A 10,596-nucleotide genomic window follows, 5' to 3' on the forward strand; every position below is an offset into this window, starting at 1 on the left:
GGTGCTGAGAGAGTGTGCGTGCGGTTTGCAGACTGAAGTGTCCATTGTCTAGACTCGGTCTCGCAGTCAGGGTGGGACCAGCTGACTGGGTGACGTCTCAGCTGTCCTGTCTCCCCGCAGACTCTGAGGGTGCATACAGTATTAAAAGAACAACATGTGTACTGTGTCGGGAACGTGTCAGCATTTCTCAGACTATCTGCACATTCGGTGAAAATCCTATTCTGACACCATGAGCATGCAAAACATGTGATTGTGTGAGTGCAGCATTAAAAGGTAGGGGCAGTGGAGGACATTATTGCCACCATGCTTTACAATAAATGCTAAATGGGGGTGTTTAAGTGAAGTGTGTGCAACAGAATGTTTGTTAGCAGATATATAATCTACATCAGGAACCTTCTCTAACTTTTATTTAAGTTCTTGAATTTATTGAGCAATTTGGCGTATTTTGTTTTAAAATAAGGTTTATGTTTCCTAACGTAAGGCACTGATATCAAAATGTAAACTCACCGTGCGTATTTAGCATATCTGGAGCAGGTGCAGCTGTTCCAACGCTTATGATCGCAGTCATCTGAGAGTTTTTTAGCTAAACATCCTTCTCTAATCTGTCAATCAGCTGTCAGTAGCTGAATCACACATTTACCGTCAGCATTGTGAGCAGGAAATACTTGATGACTTTGAAGTGGCAAATCCATCAGTAACACCTCTTCAAAGGCCTCATTCGCGTACCTTAACATATCTGCGCTCCAAAAAACAAGCACATGAAACTGAGCTGATCAATGCGATCAATAACTGTGACTGAGTTTAAAACGTGCAGGGTCACACTTCGGTAACTCCACACGACATTACACTCACAATGAGGTAATTAGCTCAACATCTCGGAGAGCAGTCACAAGTAAACTGTAGCGAAATATGACAAAATACACACACTTCCAAAAAACATCCCCCACTGTTGACAACGAACCTTTTCCCCTCCCCCTGCCTGCCTTCTCCTGACCTGACCCTTGACCTGTGCCCTCCCAGACACCCAGAGTGCAGATGCTGAGCAACATTGGTTTCATATGCAAACAAAAAAAAAAATCCCCCACAACACAACAAGAATTTGCATGCATACATCTGAATATGTGAATGTGTAATGGCAATTATAGGCCATACGACTGAATCACTCGTGAAGGTCTGTTCACAGATTGGTTCTTATATTTTAGCATTAGGCATTAGTTCTTTATTCTGCTGGCACAGACATATAATAAGAAAGTATTTGTTTAAAGGCTGCGATCCTTTCATAAAAACATTAAAGTCAGTAAACTGAGACGGAACAACAGATGGGCCCTCGAGCAGCTAAAGACTCGCCAACAGCAAAATACCAAAAAAAGTGCAGGTACTCGCAGGTAAACAACATTTTGTTAGAGATTAACTACTTCAGTGACTAAATGACTAAATAATGAAACACAGGTTACAATATATCATCAGCTGACATTTTAGAAAGCCAAATGGCAGCTTAGACCGGCTCAGACTAGTTAATGGTCACTCTTTATAACAAACTATAAGTGACTGTATTGACCTTTAGGCCCAGCAGTGACAAAAGACAGGGACACTTCAGTCTCACAGAAGCAGATAAAAGTTGAGTTGTCAGAAGACGCATAATGACTCAAAACACTTTTTTTCCCATATCACCGATGACAGCGTTGGCATTTAGTGGTGTAATCAGTCATATAGTGAATCACTTGACGGGCATGAAGCCTAAGCCGATGACCCGAAAACCCCTATATTAACAATTTACTGTCGCATAAGAAAAAGGATACAGCAGATCTTTACATGTGAGAGGCTGAAAGTTGGTAATATTTGATATTTTTGTTTTATTTAAATTTTATTAAGATGTATCTATCATCAAAATAGTTGAGGATTTATTTTGTCAATCCACTAACTGATTGATGGACTTCTTAATCTTTAAATAAAATACATGACAATCAAAGTTCAGCTTGTTCCAGACATCAAAGTATACCTCCTTTTTTTAAACAGACAACCTTACATCCTCAATCTATTCCACATCAGCAGGTGACACTAAGATTTTACAGACTAATTAACAAAAAGCCAAAAGACCCTTTTTCCTTCACATATAATCAGATGTTAATGTGAACAACTAGACAACCCTACGCCAGCTTCCTCTGGGCCAGACTTAATTAATGAAAGACAAGACGCAGTTGTTTTGAGCTTCTTAATCAGACTACAGTTGAAGTATTTAGAGGAGCAGACAGTCATACAGGGTTTGTTTTCTGCTTCAGACTAATTAATGAAAAACAAGAGACGCTCTTTTCCACATTGTGGAATAACACCCTATGCATATAGCAGGCAGACAGTCACTGCCTTTATTTATAGCGCAGCCTCTCGGTCCTCAGACAGTCTCTGTATAGATTTATTCACACTGCGAGACAGACATATAGGGCCCGCTCACTTCAGACCAATTAATGGGACAATATGGGCCCAGCAGACTACACAGGCCTCAGCTGAACACTGTCTTGTATGCAGATTATATGCAGAAAGCACACACACAAACACACACACACACAACCCCCCAAAGTGACGACGACCTTGACCCCTAGACACACACGCTGCATGCATCTACATATATGCATGATGGCTTCTGTGAGCGTTATTAGTGTCTAGACCGAGAAACAATGACCAGCTGAGAGGATGAATGAAAGGTACGAAGGAAGCGAAGAAGAAAGAAAGGAAGCGAAGAAGGAAGGAGCTTAAACGGAGGAAAAGAATGTGGAAGAAATGAATGACAGTAGAAATCAAATATAGAGTTTGCAAAGTTGGTGTGTGTTCATTCTGTATTCCCATTTTACATTTCTTGCTTAATGATAGCTTCACTGTTTCTTAACATAGACACACAGGACTTTCTCTTATGGTATTTACCACCAGTTTGGCCCGGTGGACAGTTAAAAAAACACTACAATACCCACAAGCCTCTGCTGCCAATGGCAAGAAGAAGAAACCAGCCAGAGGCCCAGCGCAGAACGGTAGCATATTTGCTGAATTCATCCAAAAATGACCTGGAATTTAAAAATGAACCGATGTAATCTGCATCATAATCTTTAGTTTCCACTCGTCATTAATGGAATTTTAACCTCTTTTTTTAACCTTATCCCCCAAGATGCACACTGGGAGTCGTAGTTACAGGGTTTTTGCAGGTTTAATTCTGCTCTCTCTAATTTAAGAGTTAAGAACTTTTTTAGACCCTTAAGGATGTCATTTAAGACCTATTTTATTTTAAAAAGTACAAAGGATATGAAAAAATATCTTTACTGGGTCCATTCTATTTAGAGTTGTTACACCATGATCAATACAATCTTTTCCATTTAAAACACATCTAAAAGTGAGACTGGAAAATGTAATTAACTTTATTAATCCAATCATATTAATAGTAACACCTGTCAAAATCATATTTAAGACATTTGAAGACCCCTTGGACACCCTGAATTTTAGTAAAAAGACTTTTTATTAGATGTTGTAACACACTTCCATCCATTGCCTATGGGGTAAATGAATGCGACCGTCCTGAAATAGCTCCTCCCACTCTATAATCCAACGGAGGAAGAAAGGCAGAAATGGAGGACAGAAAGGAGGAAACTATGAAAGGGAGAAACATCAACAGAAGGACATCAGGTTGTCAGCAGGAGTCAAACAACCAGACGGGGAATGTCAACAGGAAACGCTCCTCCCTCCATCATCAGCCGCTACTGAGACCGTGGCTGAACTGGGAAGCTCCCAGTAACGGGTGTTATACGGAACAGGCAAACAAACAGGATGCAGCTGAGTCGACGTTCGGCGGATGCACCATTTTCTTCAGAGACAAATTAAACTGTCTGTTTATCGTACATGAGGATTAAAGCGATTCTGGTTCTGGGACGAAGCCAGCTGTCAATCAAAGACAGAACAACACAAAAGGCAGAGTGGGATCCACGCAGGCTTCTCTAAACACGCATCATATCAACCTTCTTCCTTCACTGCAAGAACAGGCAAATGTACAACAAAATGTTTCCTATCATTTTACAAATCCTCCCTAAACTGACTATCACGACATCACACACACGCACACACACACACACACACACACAGGAAATGAATAGACAAACGCAGACTAACACGTGCACGCTTACACTCACACGGCGTACTGAGACAGCCAGACAGAGCGGTTTACATAATAAGTCTAGGAGGCCAGCCAGAACAGACTCAATCATTTAATTTCCATGATTCACTGAGTGAGAGAGAGAAAGAGACAGGCCGAGGAACAGACAGAAGGAAAGAAAGAAAGCCAATCAATGAGAGCGAAAAGACCAGAAAGACAGACACTGCCTCATAACTCCTGACCACGTTTGAAAATGTGACACAACTGAACTCTTATTTCACGTTTCTGTTTGGTTTTTGGAGCGCTCAGTGCAGTCCCTCACACACAGCTCATATATCCGATTAGTTTAGATAATACATCCCAACATTACACCGATAGAAACCGACAGAGAGCGGCGTTACAGACAAAACTTCCAGCAGTTCAGTAACAGCGCGTCTGAACTCATATGTCTTTGTCTCCCGGCTCACGCTGTCTCACCCGCTACGGCGACAGCACGTTTAAGAAAGTTAGCTCGGTTAAACGGTGTAGAAGTTGCTTCGGGTGCGGTTGTTACAGTGCGAGCGATCAAACGCGAAGTTGCATGCAGGTTGCCTCAGATCGTGCTTTGGCACCACGAACCCCGCTGTCAAACGTGGAAGTGGATGAATGCTTTTTGTTCTCACACTGATTAGTAAACATCATCTGTGTGTCACATGGGAGCTGCAGCTCCAACGGGATGTGGAAGAGTGATGTTTTCTGCACGAGTGACACATGACAATGACAGAATGACACATGACGGATTTCAGATGCAAGAGGGAGTTTTTCTTCTAGCTAAAAATACAGTAAATATGGTTGACTGCAGCTGCTTTACTCATCATGAGGATATAGGAGTGGCTGATACGGTCTTTGAGGAACGGTGAGACGTCCAAACGGATGAAGACCATTGCAGTTCACACGCAGTAGCTGCAAATATGTTCAGAACTCTCACGCAGCTCTGACGTTGCCTAAGCTATTATGTCCCTTTATCGCAATAACCAAACGTCTCCAACGACAGTACAGCTGTTTCCATTGGATGTGCTCGGGGTTGATTAAATAACTGCATTCACGGAGCTCCTAACAAATCTTTAGTCGAGGCTTGTTCTCTTTCATTAGCGACGCGCAAAACAGTCAGGTAAGCCGGCGCTGTCCTCTCAGCTGTTACACTAGCTGTGATTAATGAACATTAATGCCCTGTGTCGCCTGCCAAAAGGCCGCAGTCAAACGTGTCTGATGTCTGGTTAAAGTGCTCCGTGTGCGACTGTTGGGCCAAGACCGGGTGAAGTAAAAGGAAAAGCACTCTGTACGATCTCTTTACGATTTAAGTGGACATTGAATATCTTCTGCTGCTCATCTCACTCTCACATTGTATTCACGCGCCGGTGATTGCGTTTCTGCCCACTCGGCCAACAACAACTATGATCTCAGTTCAATCTTTAAGCTATTTTTAAGCTGAACCCAAATGGATCCGATTAGGGATTTGAAAGGTATTGTTCAACCTCACATACGAGAACCCTTCAACACTGTAGTCAAGAACGCTCAGGTAGGGGTTCGGTGTCTTGTTTATGGGTACATAGGGGATCAAACCTGTGACTTAACCGACTTAAGAATGTGTGTCAAGCAGAAAAGAGCGTTAGCGCTGGAGAAAGGTCTGACAGAAGCCATTATCATTCTGGTGTAGGGGTAAGTTCTGTAAACCAATCACAGTCGTCTTGGGCAGCGCTCTAAGCTGTGGACGCAGCGACGGCTGCTCCTTCCAAAGAAGTGCCGGGTGGGGACTTGTTTTAGTGGAACATCAGTAAAAATGCCTTAATCCTCGCAAAAAGAAAAGTTAACAGCTGCTAGCCTGTTTGCTTTGTATCGTTTGCAAGCAGGCAAGGGTTCGGGTAGCTTTACGTCTTCAGCGTGTGGGTCGCTAGCTCCGCGGCTGTTGTTTCACTCAGCGACGGGGACTAAAACGCCGAAGGGGAGAAAAAAAGCTGCGTGAAATTGTCTCCCAGTGGAAGGCCAACAGCCTACTTCCTGTGAGTCAGACTAGTCACCTCCTGTTCACTCAGGAACACTCTGACTCTTTTCCTCAAATTCAATAACCAAAATAAATACCACTACCCCCGAGCTGAACTCTCTCTCACACACACACACACACACACACACACACTGTGGGTAACGTTTATATTGGCTATAGAGACAGACTTTGGACGTGTTGCTGTAAAGGCCAGACATGTAGTGACAAATGTACAGCGAAACCAAGCTGCTGGTAGGTAATGATTCTTACAAGCTGATACCAGCAGTGACTTCACCGCACACACACACACACACACACACGCGCGGCTAGCCTGTGAGTAATGCTGATGTCATGTGCTTTGACTAGCAATGTCTGCCGCTCAGAACAGATGTGTTTTTGCATATGTGTGTGCTCTTATATGTCAGAGGGGCGTAACAGGTATATGTAACCCTACAATTACAGCTTCACAGATCCAGATGAGGAGCTGTGTGCGGGAGAGACGAAGAGCCACAGACGGATGATAGCTTGAAGTGAGTCAGGGTCTCTGTAGCTGCTTTACAAGTCTGGGATGTCTGAATTGGTCTGACTTCAAAGTATTTAAATGCTCTAAATGCAGCTGTTAGAGGTGCATGATGGGACTGCCTTTTTTGTTTTGGATGCTCATTACGAATAAGTCTTATCTTAAGAGACAAGTTGAGTTTTGGATTGTGGTCAAAACCTGATGACATACAACTAAAAAACTGTCTGCACGGATTAATCCTTATTTGTTTGGGTGAATTTCATTTAAAATGAGAGCTTTTTCCCCAAGATATGACTATTTTTAAGGTCTTCTGAAGTACAAATTTAGGGAAACCCCCCCCCCCTTTTTTTTTCTATCATGCCTGCATCGTCCTTTGATCACCACATCTCAAGTGTATAACGTGGATTATCCTCTGTTATACTTTCTTCCACTGCGTCTTTCATCTTCCCTGTCACGCTCTGATGCATTATGTCCAGTACAGCTGACACGCCTTAAACATAATCTGATTTTTTAAATAAAGGCCAGAGCATCATTAGTTTCAGGTTCCAAACTTAGTTTCTATGAGACAATTTTCAGTTCACCAGAATGTTTCTCTTCTTCTTGCTTATTTTCTCTTCTCTCTCTGACTTCTTGTTCCTTTTTTCTAAAGTTTCGGTAAATTCTTCTCGCTGCCGTTCGTTCTCCTCCGTCTCTGTAGTCTTTCTCTCTCCTCCTTTGGTTTCGCTCCCTCTGTCTGCAGACTAAACATCATATCTCAGACAGAAGAACTGTGTGTGTGTGTCTGTGTGTGTGTGTGTGTGTCCCTGCCTGCACGCTTATCTTGTCTTTCTGTTACAAGTCCAGGCAATGATCTGGTTTCACTGACTGATTGCTATTTCTTACTGCTACAACTATTATGATTACAACTGTTAAGATCTATGTGGGCACACTTTAGTGTACATTTGGTCGGCCCTTAAACCGTAATGCTGTAGCATTCTGTACATCAGATAACGGTGTGCTCTGAACTTTGTGGCTACAGTTTAGTGACGCCCCTTCCTGTTTCCACATGACAATGGCCCAAAGTCAATACAGACGGGGTTTTTTTCCAGTTTGGTGTGAAAGAACTTGACCCTGACTTTCACATCGAGCACCTTTGGGATAAACTGCAAATGTGACTGCAGCAGCCTAATGTCCATGGCTTTGGCCGGACCTGTTCTGTCTTTACGTATGGGCGTTGGACGTGGAGGTGCTGAGGGGGCTGCAGCACCATTATCTCAATGTCTCGTTTTGTCTTGTTTTTTTAATCAGTTTTATCGGCTAAAAACGTATAGAATATGTGTAAAATGTTGTTAATAACTATTAAATAGGCTATAAAATATCCTCAGATTAATGCAAAACCCATGAATTTCATGCATTTAGCATTCATTACGACGTCGTTATATAGAGAGGTTTTCTCTCAGCACCCCCAACTCTGACTGACTTCCAGCCTCCCTGATGGGTGTAATGTTGTTATGTCATGTCCACATACTTTTGGCCATGTAATGTGTCGTTATTACTACTGCAGCAGTTCTCCTGACTAACGTATTAGCACTGCTACTAATGCTGGTACTGGTATTAGTTCAGCTGCTGAACTTCTGTTCCTCTTAACGCTCTTATTCCAACTATTACTGCTACAAATACTGCCTCTACAACACCTTCACCAACACTGCAACTGAATATGTGTAGACTATCGTGTATAATAGTATCACTGGTGTTTAAACTGGTCTGGCGAGGCTCAATAAGCATCTGTTCAGGACAAATGACATTTCAAGTAGGCTGCATGGCTGATGACACCAGCGTGAACCCTTCCTACACATGAATAGGCAAATGCATTAGTCACTGGCTTCTCAATAATCTTTGCTTCCAAATTTAAAAATGGAAAGTCATAACATGCCTGTCATCAACCATCCAAGAAAATCAGTTTCTAAATAAATCTAAGGTGGAAAAAAAAAGGGGCGCCATGGAGTCATTGAATCATGCTTCTTTTTAAGTCTGTAACTAATTGTTTTTCACAAGGTTTGGGCTTTTCGAGGCTGAATTCATCTCCGCGCGTGCTTTCCAGGCTTGAACCGTGTCGTGTGAACTGAGCGCACGCATTCTGGTCTGGCTTTGTGAGGATAAATGCTTGCTTCCCATTCAATTATTAGGTGTTTTTTCTATCACTTACAGGATTAACTGATTATTTGTTTGGTCTATAAAATGTAATGTAATGTTTTGCCTGACAAACAATTTAAAGCTCCAGTGTGAAGGATCCAGTGGGGTCTACTTCCTCTATTCACCCTCCCCGTCTAAGAGCAAAAAGAGAAACTATGGTGGCTGTGAAACGTAAAAAAAAAACGCAATTGTCCCTTTCTAGTGTTTGGTTTGCCCGTTCTGGCGGTTCGACATGACGGACTCCACGGACATATAAACAACTCATTCTGAGGTAACAACAACACAACAGCTCACATATTCAGGTGATGATACACTAATGAAATCCTAATATCATAGTCCATACTCCTAAATGTTACAGGCTGGACCTTTACGAGCAGCACAAAATGATATAATATGTCACAGTTGGGAAGCTGCATTGGCTCTTCTTGACCATTTCCTGACACATCCTCTTATCCAAACTGATGAATCGTTCCTGCTTCAGCTGAGTGTGTCTGAGTCAGCCCTGTTGACACACACACACACACACACACACTCAGCTTTCATCTAAATGACCTTTCAGTAGCCTATTATGACTGTATATACATTACCCAGTGGGACTAGAACCCCTAACCTAATGAAGGTTTTGTGAATGGCTTCAACAAACAACACACTCATATATGTAAACACACACACACACACACAGGGATTTCCCGGATACGACCACACACACAGGCGCGCACGCAGGCAGACGGCTAGACAGACGTCTGGGTTTTTTGCTCGGATGACGAAGCGGCGACAAAACTTCCAACTCGCCCCTTTTTACACCGAACAAACCCACCTTTTTCTCATCCATTATCCAGCTCTCCGTGTCTCTACGGTCACTTCCTGGTAGTTTGAACACATTTAAGGTGGTATTTTCTACCGTTAAAGCCCCCCTCTCCCTCCCTTCCTCCCTCCTTCAGCCCAGCGTAAAGGCAGATTTTTCAAATGAAGCCAGCTGAACGTTACAGATCAAAGACAGACACAAGGCTCCGGAACCCCACCGAAAAAACTACAATATCTGTCCAAACCTAGCTTTCATACCGGACAAAAGACATTTTAAAAGCCTGAAAATAACAGAAATGGAGCAAAACGGGAGGCTTATTCAATTCGGCTCTGTGGGGAAAGAGACAGGAAGCTTGCGGTTTTTTGGTTCAAGTTCAAAATCAAGCGTTATTAGTCAGAAACGGGTTAAAGAGTTCAACGGTGGTGGAGAAAAACTTCACGTCTTGTTAATGAAGACATAAAGAGTTGCTACAGTCTCGGTGGGAAAAACCCAGAGGCTGTAATGTTACAAACGTAAAAGCAGACAGTCAAAATGAAAGAGTGAGCGCGTTTTGAGTGGTTAATAAAAGAAAGAAAAAGCAGATGCATATAAATGAAACACAAACGACATCTCCTAATGTGCCAAATAGTGAACTCCACAAACTTATAACATGATGTCCTCCTGTCTGTCACTGCGAGGAGGTGTAACAGAGCAGACAAAACACCCAGAAAGAAAGATATAAAGTATAGTTTATGAATAGTACTCACTGATTTCCATGCTCTGGAGGGAGGTGTAGCGCTTGCAGTTACAAGTACAGGAGACATTGGCGGCGGTGGCGTTTAAAACACCCATCAAGTTCAACATTTACGGGCTCCTAAAATCAGACATAAATACTCCAGAAGAGGAAGAGCTGGAGAAGAGAAAGCGACTGGAAAAAAGGAGAAGAGACTAAAAAAAAAAAAAAAAGAAAA

General features: G+C 42.5%; 1 protein-coding gene across 1 annotated transcript in view; it reads right to left on the reverse strand.

Moving 5' to 3' along the window:
- pmepa1 (prostate transmembrane protein, androgen induced 1) overlaps window positions 1–10,590 on the reverse strand; it is a 26,506-nt gene extending 15,916 nt beyond the window's left edge. Inside the window, exon 1 of the mRNA XM_035661883.1 lies at window positions 10,393–10,590. Within this exon, the coding sequence (XP_035517776.1) occupies window positions 10,393–10,489 (97 nt within the window). The 5' untranslated portion in view covers window positions 10,490–10,590. The remainder of the gene's footprint in view (window positions 1–10,392) is intronic.
- Between the last annotated feature and the right edge of the window lie 6 nt (window positions 10,591–10,596).

The sequence above is a fragment of the Morone saxatilis genome, unplaced genomic scaffold, assembly GCF_004916995.1.
Source record: "Morone saxatilis isolate NCDOM2014 unplaced genomic scaffold, NCSU_SB_2.0 Contig18, whole genome shotgun sequence".
Classification (NCBI taxonomy): domain Eukaryota; kingdom Metazoa; phylum Chordata; class Actinopteri; family Moronidae; genus Morone; species Morone saxatilis.